Raw genomic sequence first — 20,712 nt, forward strand, 5'->3', positions numbered from 1 at the left:
CTTCGACACATCAACTTTTCTAAAATTAAAATTTGCATTTTCAAACTTATTTTTCAATGTGTCAAGATCGGCAGTTGCAATGGCAAGTTGTTTTTCGATAAAATTGTAGCTCTCACACTTATTTCTATAATCTTCCTGTAGTTTTCTGAAGTCCTGAGTCGTGATTTATAATTTTTCTTTTAGAGGTCTTTGGCATTTTCTAAGGGTATAACCTTCATACTTAAGGTCCACGTTCTCCCTTTTTATCAATTCAATTTGCTCACGTAAAAATTTAATAGTATCAATACATGTTTGAGAGCAAGAAATTTGACTGACCTCATTTTTCTCAGGCTCAAGAGAAGTTTGAACCATGAACGCAAATTGTAATTTCATCATCTCCGCCTCGGGGTCCACTTCAGCTTCTCCATCTGCAATGTCGTTGATTTGAGCAAATTGTGCATTTTCAGGTCCTGAGATGTTCAGGGCTTGAATTTGGTCATCCGAGTCAAACGACTGAGCCACCACAGCAAGATTCGCGGTCTGGTTACTGGTGGTAGCTCCCCTCCTACTACCCACTAAAACCATTGTTCTTTCACTATTCTGCCTCCTGTCAGGCTTAGGGCAGTCTCTGGCAAAATGGCCAGGTTCATGGGAGTTAAAGCATCGGAGTTTTCCTTTGTTGAACCCCACCTTCTTCTTAGCATTCATTGCCCAATTATTTTTTCCTATCTTTTTGGAGAACTGTTTGGCTCTGAACACCGCCATAGCAATTTGCCATGTGATGTCCATCTCCTCAACATCTTCGGGATGAATTTGATCCAAATCAGCAAAAGATAGTTGAGGAGGTAGCTCACCAGCTATGAAGGCATTGTAGCAATTTACAAGACCGGTAGCAAGAGCCAAATTTTCTTCATTTTCCTTGGGAGCAGGAGCTGAAACAGGTGCTTTTGAATAGGAAGCAACTTGTGGATGAGCATTCTGCATGGATGGAATGGCATATGATGATGATTAAGGAGCAGCAAAAGGTTGAACTTGTGGGGTGGTAAACATTTTGACTTTGTGGTTTGGGAATGGAGAAAGCTTGACTTTGAGGGGTGGTAAAGGATGAAAGAGCATTGTTTATAGAAATTCCAACATTTGCAGTTGAGTACGAGTTCACATGATTGATCTCCTTCTGTTTGTCATCAAGATCACATGCTTTGATGATGGCCATGGTTTCAGCCAGACTAAGTCGGTGAAGATCTTTTGTTTTCTTGATGACAACAACATTCATATCCCATGCCTTTGGGAGAGAGTGTAGCAACTTCTTGTTGATTTCTGATCTTGGAAATGAGATACCAACTGAACTCATCTCAGTGGTGAGTGTGATAAAACGTTGTAGTTGAGCTTCCAATGTTTCGCCAAGAATGTGATTGAACATATTAAACTTTTGTCGCAGCATATCCTGACGGTTTTGCTTCATATCCTCATTTCCTTCATACACTTCGATTAAAGCTTCCCACAAAGATTTTGCTGAGTCATATTCATGGAAACCTTGAGCAATCTCCGGAGATAATGCCATCGTAAGTGTCGCAAGAGCCCTTTCTTGTTCTTCAATTTTCTCGAAATCCGCGTCTGTGTAATTTGCAAAATCTTTGTCGAGAATGGTTCCATTTGGAAGAGTGGTAGTGATTCTAACCGGACCTTTTAGAATATTGCGCCAAACTTTGATATCCTTCATCTTGATGTATTTTTCCATCCGATATTTCCATTCCAGGAAACCTTCAGCCGATAACAAACGAGGAATACGTGTGGTTGTTCCCATTATGGAGTCCAGTTCATGATGAATTGTTGAGTTTTGTGAATCCATTTTTGTTTTTGTTTGTTTTTCTAATTTTCTTGATTAAATGAAAAGGTAAAAGAAAACAAAATGTTGAAACAATACAAGTGTTTACGGGCGAAAACTATTTACCGCCGTACACTTAATCACGGTTCAATGGATTAGGGCCATATGATGTTTTTACGGTCCAAGATGTGTTTACGGTCAACACTTGATGAATGGTTCACGGTCAAACAATCTATTACAGTCCAGAAAAAGTTTACAGTTCTTGAATATGAATGGTTTACGGCTGAGTTAAGCGTTTATGGCCGTACACCCTTCAACACAGCTAACCGTAAACTCCCAGATTTTGATGAAAATGATTGTTTTTTATCAGATTTTGATTCCCTTAGCTTTGAAAACACGATCAGATGCAGAAAAAAGCTTGAACAATGAAGAACACAACAATTCCTTCAACCGAAAACGAGACTTGAATCTGGTTTGACACTGGATCTGCTCTGATACCAATTGTAGAGCCCCAATTCAGTGATCCAAACCAGTGATCAAAACAAATGCAAACAAGAAATGAGTAGAACAAGAAGATGATTAAGCAATGCACACGTTCATTCACAAAATCTCTGGTACACCTTGAGTTACACACATAGTTGACCGCAAACTCTCTAACAACGCCACACAGGACTGACAGACTCTGACACTATATATAGGGACAGACTGGTCGTGAACGCGGTTCACGGCCGAACACACTTTTACGGCCGTAAACACCAACACAGCCGTAAACAAACACAAACACATACATTACAAGATCAATACCCTATAAGACTTATACAAATGACTGCCTAGCCCAAACCACTAATCTATGACCTATCCATCCAAACTTAGAATTGAGGACTAAAAGTATTGTGTCAAAAGCCAGCCATTCATCTTGTTTTACGAATTTCAATTCTCGATGATTTATTCACTCGACTCGCTCAAATCATGTTATATAGCTGAAAGGAGAGGAGATAATGGTTTTAAATGGGTGCGGATGTAACATCCCAAAAGCGGTAAAAAAAATTCATTTAAAAGTTCATCGAATCATTCATTAATTTTTCAAAATCAACACCAAGTCATGATATTCAAAATATCAGAGTACAAGTATTTCAAATGCAGAAATCATGAGGGGAGGATGTTGTGTCATTACGTCGGGCTCTTCCCTTTCGAGTCGAAAGTACTTGAAACCATAAACATAAACTATAAGCACAAAGCTCAGTGAGTTCCCCAAAGTATCACATACCACTCATACAATGGGCTTAACCCTGGGGTACAATCCAACCCGATATACACATGTGGGTCCCACCCTAGGGCCTCGCCCTGTGGTGTATTTCAACCCGATCAACACATATGGTCCCCGCCTTTAGGCCTCACCCTGGGGTGTATCTGAACCTGATCATACAACAGTAGGCCCTGCCCTGGGGTCTATTTCAACCCAAAGATACGATAGTGGGCCCCGACCTAGGGTGTATTTCAGCTCAGCATACAATCACATATACACCACATAACGGCTATCATCTTAAGTAATACAATAATGCCCGACATTGGTTCCTTCATCCCATGGATACAGTGAGAAGACTCACCTCCAAAGAAGATAACCGAGCCACACTCGAGCTGCTGCTAATACGACTCCTCACAGTAAAGATATCCCAAAGAAAATAACCCTAATTAATAATCCAAATTTTATTCCATAATAGATGGTCCACCCAATCCCATATCCTAAATAAGGGAAAAAGGTCATTTGTCCTTCCTATTCGGCCTAAATTCTGAAAAGCCCAACACTAATGATTCAAGGCCGAAAAATGATGGCCAAATTATTGGAACTTGGTCGTACGCCACGCATACCAACTTATACGCCCTGCGTACACGGTCGTTGAGAAGGGAATTGGGGTCAAGCGGCAGTACGCGCGTCGTACTGGGTTTTATGCCCAGCATACGCACCCTAAATCCAAAACTCCCATTAAGGTCACAATGCTTTAAGACCTTACGTGCAAAATTCAGATATGAGCTTATTAAGACCTCTAAGGCCATAAAGTTGCAAACTTTATGCCTTTGCATGGCTACAAGGAGCCCAACACTAAGAACCTAACTTGCTTCATCCTTTTCTACACCATAACACTTGCATGGGGACAAATCAAGATCTAAGCTTGCATTTTTATGACTTAAAATGCCCGAAATTGCTAAACAGACAACTTAAAGGCTTTGGAGTTCCTCACACTCATAAAGACTTAAGTTTTGGGACAAAAGAGAAGAAATTCTAAGCTTAACCAAGATCAAGAAAAACATGAGCCAAGTTTGGGGATTTATACCTCCAAATGGTGCACAATGAAGAGAAAATTCTAGATCCAAAGTCTTAAGAGGAAAGCCACTTCCTTGATGATCTTTCTTCAAACCAAGAAAGCCCACAATTCACTCAAAAGTTCAAAATGCTCAAAATAGATTAGGGTTTGCAAGGAGGGTCGATTTTTGAGATGGAGGCTGATAAGAGGAAGGGTTTTGGGGCTATAATGGTGTTTATATATTGCACAAACCATAAATATTAGGGTTTGGTCATAATTGTGTATGCCCTGCGTACCAACGTACGCTCAGCGGACATGCATGGGGCAAGGAACGCCAGTAATACCAAGGTGTACGCCCAACGTACTAATGCTACACCCAATATTATAAAAATGCCATAAGGAGCCACTTTGAACAATACTCATTTACTCAGGGGATAAAGGGTAAATACCTGGAAGAAGAAGATGTTAAAACTCTTCCCCACTTGAACTAGACTTCGTCCTCGAAGTTCGTTGTCACGAATAAATCAAGGTAATGCTCTCGCATCTCTGCCTTAGGCTCCCGCGTCTATTCAGAACATTTCGGATGCTGCCATTGGACCTTGACCAGAGGCACTTCCAGCAGAGTCTTTGTCTTTCGATCCAAAATCGCCACCGGTCTCTCCATATAATTCAGGCGATCATCAACCTGAATGTCATCTAGAGGTACAACTGCGGACTTATCGACCACACACTTCCGAAGCTGAGACACATGGATGTTGTTATAGATCTGGTTGAGCTTATCAGGCAAATCCAGCCGGTATGCAACCTTGCCTACCCGGGCCGAAATCCTGAAAGGTCCAATGAATTTGCGGCCCAGCTTGCCACGCTTCTGAAAACGGATGACACCTTTCCAAGGTGACACCTTCAGAAGAACCAAGTCTCCTACCTGAAACTCAGGGTCCAAACATCACCTATCTGCATAACTCTTCTGTCGGCTTTGCGCGACTTGCAACTTGTCGTGAACCTGCTGAATCAACTCAGTGGTCTTGAGTACAACCTCAGTACTCCCCATGACTCGATCCCTGACCTCCCCCAACAAAACGAGGTCCTGCACCTTCTCCCATACAACATCTCAAATGGCAGTCGGTCAATACTGGCATGATAACGGTTGTTGTAGGAGAACTCGACCAATGGAAGATAAGTATCCGAACTCCCTCCAAAATCTAGCACACAAGCCCGGAGCATATCTTCGAGATTCTGAATCGCCCGCTCGCTTTGGCCGTCAGTCTGGGGATGGTATGTCGTACTAAAATGCAGCTGAGTACCTAACTCACCATGAAAATTCCTTCAAAACCTAGATGTAAAATGAATATTCCGGTTGAAACCACCAAAACTGGCACCCCGTGCTGAACTACCACCTCCCGACGTAGATGCCCGCTAACTTCTCAGCGGATATTCTCTCGATAATCGGTATGAAGTGCTCACTCTTGGTCAATCTATTAACAATGACCTAGATAGAATCAACACCACATGCCATCCTTAGCAGCTTTGTGATAAAATCCATGGTAATCTCTTCCCACTTCCACATGGGGATGGGTAAGGGCTGCATCTTGTCGTGGGTTCTCCGTGACATCCCCAAATTTGCGGTCATTTTAAAAAAAAATTATGCTTATTTAAAAATTAGAGTACCCTTTTTGAAAAGTAGTATTGCTGAATTTGTTCCCAGAAAACATGATAAATATATTATCATATCATTTCCGAAGAAAATGTATTTTGTTTATATTAAAACTTTGGGATGTCATTGTCAATACAGAAACATAAGCATAAACAGACCTTACATTCATTTACACTAGTGATTTACATCTCCTTTAATCTCTTAGTGTAATCTGTCTTTGTATTGATACCAGTGATACAAATAAACTGAGTGGGTCAGGTTGGGAAACCTGGTGAGTAAATAAGGTTTTCAACCCACAATAATAAAGTTATTATGTTTCATCATCAAACAATTAACCCAATTACCCATCCCCTTTATCTTCTTTATTCTTAAGTATCTTCCCTAAGAATCATCTATTCCTCAATATTTATTCCTAAGGGTTGTCCTAAGGAATAGGCACGAAGTCCATCGCTTCCAGGGTTTATATAACAGGCACTAAGTCCATAGCTGCCGATGTTATCTGTTAGGCACTAAGTCCATAGCTGCCAATCTTCATCTGTAGGGCACTAAATCCATAGCTGTCAACGTTTATTTGTAAGGCACTAAGTCCATAGCTGCCAAATGATCATCTATAGGGCACTAATCCATAGCTGCCAGGGTTTTTTGAGTACATCTGGTGAACACATCGTTCACAACACCTACAGGTTGTGAGCCTGTTAGCGTTCCACTGGACTGTCTTGAATAGTCCGTGGTTGTCATCTATACCCTGCTAGATGATTGGGCCATCGCTTGGGTCAAGGCTTCTCAACATCTTTCACCTCTCATCATCTATATCATCTTTCATTTCTAATCTCATCTTTCATCTACCCATCTTTACCCACCATAATTATAGGTATAAAATACGTATACAGTTTAAATCGATTAAAACATGCATATTTTGTTCATCCAACATAGATATCAAGAACACAAATAATATGTACACATAACATGTAATTTATATTAAATACTTCATATCTATATGTAAGATGAAAGTAACTATGCACTCACTTGTTAAAGTGACGATTCGCAATTCGGGCAGCGCTTCGCTTCTAACAATTTTATTTTCCTTCGACGAAACCTAGTGCCATTATCACTAGATTTTAGTCTAATACTTATTGCAACCAATTATTAGTCTAGATTTATCATTAAATCAAGGTCTACGAGCAATATTGTTTTTCTTGTATTATATAAGTGTTAAAGTCCGTTAAAGATTCATAACTTTGTCATCAGAAGTCCGATTTCAACTGTCTTTATATCGTTGAGCTCCTATTAATGAGATCTTCAATACTCATTTTGATTTTTTCGGCTAAAAATCGATCGATCTAAAATTCGATTTCCGGGCTGTGCATTGCTAGGCTAAATGTTAGAAAAATCATAACTTACTCATACGAAGTCAGATTTGGACGTTCTATATATGCACAATTTCGGTTTAACGTCTACTACGACTTTCATTTAGATTACTAAGGCTAAAAAGTTGTTTATCAAAAATTCACTTTTTACGTTACACGGTGTCGTGTCGGTTTAGCCGTAAAACTTCAACATGTCATAACTTTTCGTTATAACTCGGATTTCAGTGTTCCTTATATGTATCGAATCCTTATGACATTTACTATATTTTGGTTAAGATTATTTATTCTAAATAATCTTCTATGAAAAAGTCATTTTTGACACTTATTATCTCTAAATTAACTAGCCCGAATCTGCGGGCGTTACAATTATCTCCCCTTAAGGATGATTACGTCCCGGAATCATCAACGAGACAGGGCTTGTATAATGACTCCATACATTATCTTTTCATCCTAGGTAATAACCGTAACTCTTATGTCCTTTTTAACGAGTTTCTAACTCTTGGACTTTTTGACTGTTGGCGGTGCTCAATCTTGCACCCACTCTTTTATCCTATGTTGGACTTTCAATTGTAACATTCGAGTTACAAAATCAATCCTTATTGGAGACTCATTCTTCTTCTTAACAGACTTAAGGTAAGTTCTTTTCCTTCGATTATCATAACAGACCGATGGATCATGTTCTAATGACCTTTCATCGTATGGAATAATGCTTAGACTCAGGTCTTTTAGAGTCAGATTCCAGAATGGAAGTTTCCTTCCTTCATGTTCTAATATGATATAATCACATTCTAGCATGTAGCACTTCTAGCTAGAAGCTCTTACTTTAACAACGATCGCGATACTTCTATTGATTGCTTCGATTGTCTTTCACTTCAATCGCGTGGCTTAAGTAAGATGCCACTGTTGGGTTTTGTATACTACAACAGCCTATGGTGCACATACAACCCTAAAAGCTTTGGATCTATGTTTTCTCTAATTATACATGCATATAGTTTCCAAAGCTTTAATCCTACAACTAGCAAACAAATAACATATGTATAATAAGACAAGTTTTAGACATACCTCTTGATGTTTTTGATGTTGCTAGGAAGACTTTGGCCTTTAAGAACTTAGTGCCCCAAGTGTTGCACCTCAAATGGAATCACAACACATCTAGGACAAAGCATGGCATTTTGAGAGAGAATTCCATGCATCAAAATCGTCCATCTTTCTCTAAGAATAGAAGCCCCACGAAATTGTTCATGAAGTAACATATTTATATGTAGGATTCCAAAGGTTATGGGTAAAACCCAAATCCATACCCATGGGTTTTATGATCCATGGTTCATGTGGCCCAACTCTTTATGTATCCATACATAAACTTAGTCCAATATGGATCATAAGCCCAACACATATAAATATAACCAATTACCATAATTAGTCCCCATAGATTTAATTAGTCTCTTTTGATCACTAAATTAATTCCAAACTAATTCTTGATCAATACTAATTAAATCATATGATTTTATATTAATATATTAGAACTTATAATATATTAATAAATCATAAAAAACTTATTCTCAAAAGTCCATCCTAACAAATTGTCCTGATGATATGCAACCCAAATGGACCATGCTACTCTCGGGTCGAGTACATACCAATAATAGTTATGGGCTTAGATATCTAATCCAATAGTCTCCCACTTGGATATGTCTAAAACTATTATTGCAAATACGACTCCAAAATCCCGACTAGCAATCGTAGCTCTTAAAAGCCGCTGTCGAACTCTGACCTAGTCAATGACATGTCCGTTAGATAAGGGATCATATATTCCTCCATTCTAGATATCATATGGACTGATACATGGATTATAATCATTATCTATGTCCATTTGTTGTTTCCCAATTTCTGATTTATGACGACCGACTAATTGAACAAATCAAATCAGTCCAGGCCCAGCCGAGCACTTAGGGTTGTCATCACAAAATCATCGAGGGGCCCACATATATCGCTTTTATCCACATAGGGTAAAAGGAATGGATAACCTTCGAATCAAATGCTCGCTTGTACTCACTCATAAAATTACACACAACGATATCTTTTATTACATCCAAGTTACTGGTGCGTTTACATATGTCAATGTGCAACCGTCTCGCAACTACAACTCACACGTCTCCGTTTGAAGAATATAAGATATTATCGTTTCATGATCACTCGTGATAAAATCCATGAAGTGATTCAAATGAGTGTGGGTTTAATCTAATACTCGAATCTTATTCCAGGAGCACTCATGAATACTGCAACTATGTCTAAAACACCTAGACATACTACAGACCCATTCATGACAGTCTTGCCTCAATACCTACTTCCAAAGTATGATCGACTGTGGATGGTTTGAATAACCTAGTTATTCAGGAAGTCAAAACATGCTAAGTGAAACACAAGAAAAATACTAATCCTATATGGCCCCAAAACTTTTGAGTCATGTTGATTACTCATTATTCATTGTATAATGTTTCAAATAATCAACTTAATACTTGAACTAAAACAATAGTTGTCCCATGCTACAAGCATGCACACTATGTTTACCTATGGTCCTTTCTTTGTGAAATAGATCAATTGAAAACATTTCAATGATGCTCATTTCACAATTCCAAATCCTTATTGCAAGTGTAAGAATTCCAAATTCTTGTCACTGCTAGAAAGTGTTAGATTCTAAACTATCATGCAATGATTCTTTTGTAATGTCTAGGTGCCAAAAGTTACAGATACTTGACCAATGATATTACAAAATATTCCTTTGGAGATTGTTACAAGACAATTCCATGGAAATGAAGTCTCAAATTCAAAGTACATTCCTTTGAACATCCTTCTTGCATGAAAGTTTCTAACTTTCTCATCTATTCTTCAACACCCAATATGGAAACATTCCATATTTTCCATACGACAATTCATTATTAATAGACTCCTGTCTATTCATAATAATGTCAATATGGTTCATCCATTACTATACTTCCAACTGTCCTTAAGCGACCAATCTTTGCGAACCTTAGATTGTCCTGAACAGTTGTTTAACCACTTTAGTTATATCCGGTTCTATTCCTTTTCCCTCTAAACACCCTAGGCATTCGTAAAATTAGAACACAAGAATATTATAGCATATGAATCGATCCTATACCCGAAGCATATGGGACACAATTCATAATGACTAACATAAAGACATGTTGCTTAATCAGTCTTTTGCTATAATATTTCTATTTGCCATGTTCTCATAATTTTGATTATGAAGAAGGATGCCGTAATCATAATCAAATTTTGAGAACGCAATTAATATTTCCATATACAGAATTTCATTATGTTGAACCATTCCAACATAACATTCATATATATACTTGACTAAATTTGATTAAAATCTCAATCTAAGTTTTTAGAATTGGAATAAAGTATAATTTCCTCTCCCTTAATTATAGCAAAATAACTTTTCAAACCCTGCAACTTTGCGAATTGAAACCTTTGTTTTCTATAATTAACATTGCTAACTTGCAACATTCACAATAATTGATTATGCTCCCACTAGCATAATAATTACATCCTTATTAGCATAACACTTATGCTCCCACTAGCTTTGACATGTACTCAGAAATCAGCTGGACTTCTAGAAATCAACACTTTGTTGACTTTCTTACCAAAGTTCAGATTTCTGATATGAGATGCTTTGATAAGACTTTATCTAGGCGTCTCGAACTTATACACCTTTCCTTAGATAGCTCATATGTATGTCTAAAAAATTTTAGAACTTATAGCAATAGGTCTCAAATGTTTAGACCATTTTCCTTTTCTCACAATTCAAATCATGAAGAGGGACGTCGTAATCATAATTGAATTTGAGAATGCAAATATCACAACTGCTATCTTCTTAAAATCTACTTAGTGAAAGCGTTTCCTCACCATCATTTTCATGAATCAAAGAAAAACCTTATGACACTTAGATTTTATGGTGTATGTGTTCCTATCCATATGAATTTGTCATAACCATAATCATAAGACAAGGTTAGTGACAAATCCAAACTCATATGGACTGAACTTGTTCAATCTTAACTTCTTGACACTTGGTAACACAAGGGCCTACCATGACTTCCAAGTTGTCATGCAAACAATTGAGAACTCATAGAACTCACATGCATAGTCAACTTTTAACTGGAATGGGCACATAAACAAGAATATGTCAACACGATGGGTTGCAAACCTCAAGTCATGTGCTAGTGACAAACAATAGGTTTTATTCTTGATTAGTTCTTGAAACTTTTCAATATTTTTAAGACTCCCACTGACCTCTTGACATATAAGATTCACTTTGTCCAGGGAACATTACTCGACAAACAAATATTCAAGAGTTAGTGCGGATTCTTATCAAGATAAACACTTCACACATTTGGTCTTAGTCGGTCTTTGTTTTATCAAAAACATCACCACTTACCAATTTTAAATGTACAAGAGTAGAAAACATTTTACTCTACATTTGATAAGTGTTTTAAACCTTCTTAACATTATGTCACTCAAGGCTCAATCTTGGAGTATTACACTAAGACTTAATTTTGGAACGAAGTATGATTCATTTTTTGATTTAACCATTTCAACAATTCACGATTCCTCTTCTTAGTCAAACAAATGCACTAAGATGTCCTTAGAGGATCAATTGTGATATGGTTTTTCATAATCATTAAGATGATCATAAAACATGATACTAAAGTACTCTCTAATCTTTTCAGATTCGAGAAACTTTTATCTTTCCGCCTAATTTGATTCTTCTCATTCGTCCTGACGTACATTGAAACTTTTCCAATGTTTCAGAATTATACTTCAACTTGTAAGCACAACCAAATTTACTAAACTTTAGTAAATCATGATGAATAGCCTTATCGTTCTTTGTGGTGGACCTGATCAGCGCACAACCAAGTGTACCCGATCTCCTAGTCCTTCACTTGACTCACATATACATGTGAATAAGGAATTGGTCTTAATTTCCCAAAGATTAAAATTCTCATTCATCATACAATGCAAGTTGCATGATTCCAAGTTTCTATCCAACTGAAACTTGGGTGATGAGAATCTTTCCTTATTTGGTAAATTATGACACTACCACAAACGAAAGAATCAAATCCATTTTCCAATATTGCTATCAATGGAATCATAGAAACAACAATTTTCTATAAACGTCATTGTAAGGATACTTAAAAAAAATAAAACCAAAAATTTTCCTTTTATTTTAAAATTGCGGAAAAAACTTATCCTTATAATGCAAATACATATGAAAACTATGTCGTTATCCATTCCTAAGCAATCTATCATGACTCTTATCAGCAGCTCAAAATTCAGATCTTTGAATCATGCGATCGAAATCCATCTTCGCGATCAGATTCAGCATACTCTTCTTCTAAGCTTCCTCTCTTTTTTTGTCTGATTCTACAAAACATCAAAATGCGACCTATTCACATCATGTAATAAGAATCTACAAATAGGAACTTAATAGAGTTAGATAGTGGAAATTACCTGAAGCGTAGTCAAATTTTTGACTTTTACCATCCTAGTGAACTTTCAGGTAAATAGGGAAGTTTCGCAACCAATGCCCCTTCTTTTGGCAATAGAAACATATGGAATCTTTAGGAATGGTACACAAGACTATCTCAGACTTATCATTTCTCATTACCATTGGGTCAGATGACTTTACCATGGCCGATCCCTTTCCATTGGGAAGATAAAGCTTTTCTGGATATCTAATGTTACCATTATAAATGTCCATGGAAGTTTGGGAAGTAGATCTTCTAATCAAATCATTGCTGATTCAGCAGCAACAAGCAAATAGGTAAGATCATTAAGGGTCATGGCGTGGTCTGTCACATAGTAATCCTTAATGAACTCACTATATGACTCGGAAAGTGAATGAAGAACCCAGTCAACAGTCAACTTCCTTGAGACTTCGAAACCCAACTCTCCCAGCTTTTCAATATGAGACTTCATCTCCAAGATGATAGCACATATAGACATTGCTTGCCAATAAGGATTGAGTGACCTTGAACTTTTCAAGAACTTGTGGGTTAGGGAGAACAATTGGAGGAGGTGGAGGAAGTGAAGTATGATTTCCAGTCCCATTAATGCACAACAAAGGGATTAATCTTTCACCTTGATCGCCATTTGGGATATCATCTTCATGAGGATAGCTTTATCCAAAAGGATAAGGAAGACCATAGTTGTCATAACTAGACATCTATGAGGGAGAAATTCAAGTTTAGTTGATTTAAGCCCTTAATATAACACCCAATATGAAATATTAAGGCTAGGACCCAACACAATGTTTTATAACTTGGAAGAGGGATGTCGTAATCCAAGCTACAAAATATTTGAAGGTAGGTAAATGACGATTTACCAATTTCCACCATGAAAAACGAAATTTAACATTAGGTTTTAAATGAATTGAAACTCCTACATCTTTTGAGATTCATTGAACTATTCAATGGCATGTTTAAATCTTGATTGTGCCCTTCAAGTTTGTGAATGGGATGCCGAGGATCACAAACAAGGAGTGAATAACCATGCAAATTAACTCGGTACACTTAATGTTACAACCACCTAATCAATGTGCCGATTAACCACACACGCTCCATTGATCTATGATTAACATCAAGCTACCCTTTGCCACACATTGTCATTCCCAAATTAGTGTGGCGGTTAACCACACACGCTCCACTAACGACTTAACAAGGTGCAAAGTGCAATTTCATGGGTTAGCACCAAATTCACATTTTCCTAAAGTAACTAAGATTAGGAATTAAATAAAGTTTAGTTACTTTATATTTATCATTATACTTTTAATGAAGGGAGAACTAATGTCCTGTCCTACCCGTTCGGCTAACGACTCTCCACCAGTCAAGAAAGCGGTGGGTGAGAATGGACACCCATTAAACTGCCATTTTATAGGCAGTAACCTTATACCACCCTTATAGACCGGCTTCGTGAATGAGGCCTACTAACGGTAAGACCGACTTAATCTTATATATATATATATATATATATATATATATATATATATATATATATATATATATATTAAACCTATAATATTATAATAGTGTAAGGGTTGAATTTTAAACTTTTAAAATATAAGGGTTGGAATTAAAGTATACATGGGGGGGGGGGGGTAAGTTTACAAATTCCAAAACTTGATGGAAAGTTTTGAACAATTCAAAAACCTCTGGTTTCCACAACTTATGAGTTTAATATGGTTTTTATGGATGAGTTTTCAAGTTCCATAACATGAGGACAAGTTATGGAAGACATAAAACTATTTTATGATGACATTTAAAAACATGACCTTTGATTTTTCATAACCTATGAACTTTAATGAATCTTTTAAAAGGAAAAACTCTTCATTTTCCATAACTTGAGGACAAGTTATGGAGTTTATAAAAACATTAAGATCAATTATTCCAATTAACACAATAATCAAATAATTTTTTCTATGATCTAGATTAAACTCATAAGTAAATTTAATTCACATCAACAATTTTCAAGAAATTAGCTAATCACATAAACTAATACAAATCTTGAAACTTTGACAATTATCCTTTATTTGGATAAGGATAATCATTACCATAGCATCAAAATCAAATTTTATGAACAAAAACATTTTGTGGTAATGATCCTAATCCAAAATAGGGCAAAAAACTCGAAAATCTACACTCAGTACATCCAACTCGTCGAGTCCCTTGATACACTTGACGAGTCCAAGAGTATCTTCAAGCAACTCGTCGAGTCACCCAGTGGACTCGGCGAGTCCTGCTGGCAGAATGCATAAAATTCGATTTTTTTGCTTCGAAAATCAATAATAACATCAAATATAATAGAAAACAACACATGGCTCTGATACCACTGTTGGGTTTTGTATACTACAACATCCTATGGTGCACATACAACCCTAAAATCTTTGGATCTATGTTTTCTCTAATTATAATGCATATAGTTTCCAAAGCTTTAAGCCTAAAACTAGCAAACAAATAACATATGTATAATAAGACAAGTTTTAGACATACCTCTTGATGTTGTTGATGTTGCTAGGAAGACTTTGGCCTTTAAGAACTTAGTGCCCCAAGTGGTGCACCTCAAATGGAATCACAACACATCTAGGACAAAGGATGACATTTTGAGAGAGAATTCCATGCATCAAAATCATCTATCTTTCACTAAGAATAGAAGCCCCACAAAATTGTTCATGAAGTAACATATTTATATGTAGGATTCCAAAGGTCATGGGTAAAACCCAAATCTATACCCATGGGTTTTATGATCCATGGTTCATGTGACCCAACTCTTTATGTATACATACATAAACTTAGTCCAATATGAATCATAAGCCCAACACATATAAATATAACCAATTACCATAATTAGTCCCCATAGATTTAATTAGTCTCTTTTGATCACTAAATTAATTCCAAACTAATTCTTGATCAATACTAATTAAATCATATGATTTCATATTAATATATTAGAACTTATAATATATTAATAAATCATATAAAACTTATTCTCAAAAGTCCATCCTAACAAATTGTCCTGATGATATGCAACCCAAATGGACCATGCTAATCTCGGGTCGAGTACATACCAATAATAGTTATGGGCTTAGACATCTAATCCAACTGCTACATCGATCTTGGTTCTCTGAACCACGTAACATACACATCTTAGTCGGACTCGATTTGATATGACCACTTGGGTCGGAATAACAATCATCTTCTTTGCCATTACCAAAGCGATGGTAACGACATACATGAATAAAACAGAATCAATTACTAGTGCCTTGGTAGCCTTGTGACTTTCCTTGATCCAAGTGTGAGTCTCGTGCTTCCGGTAGTATAGGCCTCTACTACCTTTCACACCTACTCATACTCGTCTCAAGTATTGTCTCTCAGTTCTCCAAGTTATTATCACAAAAACAAATTTAACACATACAATTGTGTCCAAACAATCATAAAATTTTCCCTAGACTCTACTTGGACTTCTTCCATGCGTATCTTCAACAACAATTCTAATTCAACTTGGTTGGTGGAGGACATGCCTGATGATGGGATAACTTCATGGATTATACCAAAAATCTTTCTTTCTACAAATCGAAAGTGAACTTCTCCCGTACTAGACATATTATTTATTAGACGCATTCTAAAGGCAAGATACCTCTCTTATGGTATCTTCTGAAAGGTATCATTCACTATCATCAGATTTCTTATTTCTTCTATTTGCTCAGTCTGGTACGAGTCCTTATCATGACGTTCCATAGACTATAATAATTATTCAAGACGAGAAATTTAATACATAGAAGGTTTAGATGCTTAATCCTCCTTATTACTCCAAAAAGTTACATGCCAGTTCTAATATCGTAATTAAATGTTTAGAAATCTGAACACATAAATGTTCTAGATCCGATCGGCAATAGACCATAGATCCGATCAAACAATGGCATCATAAAGCATCACAAATCATTTAGCATATAAAAGCATTTTAGGCGTCTTCCCTAAATAAGCTAGTGCTTGTGTCTATTCAAGTGTACTACCTAAAATATATTAGACACACTCCTCACGATCATCGCTTAGCATTCTAAGTTGAAGTCTAGAAATTCTCAAATATTCCTAGTTCGCTTAAACTAATGCTCTGATACCAACTGTGACATCCCCAAATTCACGATCATTTTAAAAATTTTATTTATGCTTATTTAAAAAATCAGAGTACCCTTTCTGAAAAAGTAGTATTGCGGAATTTGTTCCCAGAAAACATGATAAATATATTACCAAAAAATTTCCAAAGAAATATATTTTGTTTATATTAAAACTTTGGGATGTCATTGTCAATACAGAAACATGATCATAAACAGACCTTACATTCATTTACACTAGTGGTTTACATCTCCTTTAATCTCTCAGTGTAATGTGTCTTTGTATCGATACTTATGATACAAATAAACTGAGTGGTTCAGGTTGGGAAACCTGGTGAGTAAATAAGGTTTTCAACCCACAATAATAAAGTTATTATGTTTCATCATCAAACAATTAACCCAATTACCCATCCCCTTTATCTTCTTTATTCTTAAGTATCTTCCCTAAGAATCATTTATTCCTCAATATTTATTCCTAAGGGTTGTCCTAAGGAATAGGCACGAAGTCCATCACTTCTAGGGTTTATATAACAGGCACTAAGTCCATAGCTGCCGATGTTATCTGTTAGGCACTAAGTCCATAGCTACCAATGTTCATCTTTAGGGCATTAAATCTATAGCTGCCAATGTTTGTTTGTAAGGAACTAAGTCCATAGCTGCAAAATGATCATCTATAGGGTACTAAATCCATAGCTTCCAGGGTTTTTAGAGTACATCTGGTGAACACATCGTTCACAACACCTACACGTTGCAAGCATGCTAGCTTTCCACTGAACTGTCTAGAATAGTTCATGGTAGTCATCTATACTCTGCTAGATGATTGTGCCATCGCTTGGGTCAAGCCTTCTCAGCATCTTTCACCTCTCATCCTCTATATCATCTTTCATCTCTCATCATTCATCTCATCTTTCATCCACCCATCTTTAACCATCATAATTATAGGTATAAAATATGTATACAGTTTAAATCGAATAAAACATGTATATTCTGTTCATCCATCATAGATGTCAAGAACACAGATAATATGCACACATAGTTAAAATATATTATAATAACACTTTGTATAATTTATGTTAATTAGCACATTTATTGTGTATAGGTTCATAATAACGATAATGAACTTAAACATAAACTATACTTAAATTAGGGTAAGCATAACTCACTTACAAGGGGTTTAGCTAGGAGCCGAGCGTTGCAGGGGCAGAACTTCGGAGCCGAAAGCTCTTCTTCTCGGAGCCTTCTGGCGCTTCGGGACTCATCTCTAGCACTCGTGAAGTGCTAGGGAATGGGAGGGGCTAAAAGGGGTGTTTGAGAGAGAAAGAATGAGAAAGGTGTGAGTTTTTGGGATGATCCTCGCCTCTATTTATAGGCTGAGTTCGGTGCGAACGCGGGGCCTTCCCTTGTTGAACATTGGGCATTCGTGGCCAGGTGTCATCATCTGGTGCCAAGCCGTGGTGAGGAAGCAGTGGCTCAGATCGCGCCACGTGTCACCTCATGGTTATTCTAAAAACTAATTATCTTCTAAAACAGTAACTTTTTCATACGAGCTCCGTTTTTGACGTTCTTTATATCCACGTGTAGGTATCGACGTGATCAACAATGTTTGTTTAGAATCCGTCAGCTAATTTTGACTTTATTTTTAAAGTTATATTGTAATAGGCTTAGACAGTTAAAGTCCGTTAAAAATTCATAACTTTGTCATCCGACGTCCGATTTCGACTGTCTTTATGTCGTTGAGCTCCTATTAATGAGATCTTCAATTATCATTTAGGTTGTGTCGGCTAAAAAACGATCGATATAAAATTCGATTTTCGGGCTATGCACTTCTAGGCTAAATCTTAGAAAAATCATAACTTCCTCCTACGAAGTTAGATTTGGACGTTCTCTATATGCACGATTTCGGTTTAACGTCTACTATGACTTTTGTTTAGATTGCTAATGATAAAAAGCTGTTTATCAAAAATTCACTTTTTACATTACGCGGTGTCGTGCCGTTTTAGCCGTAAAAAAATCAACAACTCATAACTTTTTCGTTATAACTCGGATTTCAGCGTTCTTTATATGTACTGAATCCTTGTGACATATATAATATATTTTGGTTAATATTATTTATTCTAAATAATCTTCTATCAAAAAGTAATTTTTGATGTTTATTGTCTCTAAATTGACTAGCCCGAATCTGCGGGCGTTACAGTCTTTGATGCTCGACCTTGACTTTCCTACAAGTCAAGCACCGCTCAATAGATCAACCTCAGATCCCTATACATTTTCGTGGCCCCCGGGATGGACATAAAACTTTGAATTAAGCGCCCCCTCCGTACCTGTCTGTCTCACCCCACCTAATTCTAAAACCCAAACTCTACCACTCTAAGCCAAAAACCCTCGACTGTATCTGAAAAATAATGGAATCTGTCCCCTGATCCGCTCGGCCTTGCAATTCTCCTTTTTCAATCCCTCCACCTGAGCCTTCATGATCAAATCCAACAAAGGCGATGTGACAATCATCCTCAAGCAGATATCCCTGATAGAAGAACTTACGGCCTTACCGCTCAAAGCATCAGCCACCACATTGGCCTTCCAAGGGTGGTCTAGGATCTCACAATCATAATCCTTTACCACATCCAACCATCTTTGTTGCCGCATATTCAGATTCGGTTGGTCCATCAAGTACCTCAAAATCATGTGGTCAGTGTAGATAGTACACCGAACCCTATAGAGGTAGTGTCTCCAAATTTGAGGTCAAAAACTACGACCCCTAACTCCAAATCATGCGTAAGGTAGTTCGCCTCATGAGGCTTCAACTGCCTTGAAGCGTAAGCAATCACGTGACCCATTTGCATAAGAACAACTCTCAAACCCGAAATAGATACGTCACAATAAACCACAAAATCATCCAAATCCTCAGGAAGCGCAAGAATCAGTGCCTCACACAATCTCTGACTCAGAGTCTCAAAAGCCAACTGCTGATTAGGCCCCCACCAAAAAGTCACATTCTTCTTTGTCAAACGGGTCAAAGGCACTACAATCTTGGATAAATCGTGGATAAATCCCCGGTAATACCCTGCGAGGCCTAATAAACTCCGAATCTCAGATGTGGTCCTTGGAACCTCCCATCGTATAACTGCCTTGATCTTGGTCGGGCGACCAAAATACCCTTCTGGTTGACGATGTTCCCTAGGAACTATACCTCGCGCAACCAGAACTTACATTTGGAGAATTTGGCATAAACCCTCTCTCTCCTTAGGGTCTCCAACACCTCTCGCAAATGTTCCTCGTGGTGCTCCTTGGTTTTGGAGTAGACTAGAATATCATCAATAAATACAATTACAGACCGATCCAGCATCGGCCTGCAGACTTGGTTCATGAGAACCATGAACGTTGCTGGTGCAATGGTGATCCCGAATGACATCACCACGAACTCGTAATGTCCATAGCGAGTCCTGAAGGCTGTCTTTTGTACATCATCATCCCTGACCCTCATCTGATGGTACCCCGGTCACAAATCAATTTTGGAAAACCGAGATGCACCATGAAACTGATCAAACAAATCGTCAATCCTCGGAAGTGGGTAACGTTCTTCACCGTTAGGTAATTTAACTCCCGATAATCAATGCACATTCTGTGTGAACCGTCCTTCGTCTTCACAAACAGAATCGGTGCCCCCCATGGAGAGCTGCTTGGATGAATAAAACCCTTATCTAGAAGTTGCTAAAGCTGCGTAGACAACTCTTGCATCTCTGGTGTTGTCAGGCGATACGATGACTTGGCTATCGAAGCCGCACCAGGAACTAGATCAATCTGAAACTCAACCTGCCTCTCGGGAGGTACTCCTGGAAAGTTCTCAGGAAACACATCAGGGAAATCCTACACAATGGGTACCTCACTCAACTCTTTCGTAT

At 37.4% G+C, this 20,712-nt stretch overlaps 1 protein-coding gene and 1 pseudogene across 2 annotated transcripts in view; one reads left to right on the plus strand and one right to left on the minus strand.

Annotated features, from left to right (window-relative positions):
- Positions 1-987: 987 nt before the first annotated feature.
- On the minus strand, positions 988-1,699 carry LOC145121912 (uncharacterized). The gene is made up of 2 exons (XM_079057594.1): positions 1,174-1,699; positions 988-1,064 (listed from the first exon to the last, which is right to left on the minus strand). Exons 1-2 carry the CDS (start codon positions 1,697-1,699, stop codon positions 988-990), a joined length of 603 nt encoding a protein of 200 aa, XP_078913720.1.
- Positions 1,700-2,156: 457 nt separating this feature from the next.
- Positions 2,157-20,712, plus strand: part of LOC145121913 (ubiquitin carboxyl-terminal hydrolase 5-like) — a 31,784-nt pseudogene continuing 13,228 nt past the window's right edge. Inside the window, exon 1 of the transcript XR_013714608.1 lies at positions 2,157-2,276. The product of XR_013714608.1 is annotated as a ubiquitin carboxyl-terminal hydrolase 5-like (transcript). The remainder of the gene's footprint in view (positions 2,277-20,712) is intronic.

This window comes from Lactuca virosa, chromosome 6 (genome assembly GCF_052849685.1).
Source record: "Lactuca virosa cultivar CGN04683 chromosome 6, Lactuca_virosa_CGN04683_v6, whole genome shotgun sequence".
NCBI lineage: Eukaryota > Viridiplantae > Streptophyta > Magnoliopsida > Asterales > Asteraceae > Lactuca > Lactuca virosa.

Excerpts from the sequence above, each read along its gene's own strand:
- LOC145121912 (XM_079057594.1), bottom strand. The coding sequence starts at position 1,699 with ATGAAGGATATCAAAGTTTGGCGCAATATTCTAAAAGGTCCGGTTAGA. Across the intron at positions 1,065-1,173 it reads CATGGCCATCATCAAAGCAT|TCAAGCTTTCTCCATTCCCA; the intron begins GTGATCTTGATG and ends CACCCCTCAAAG.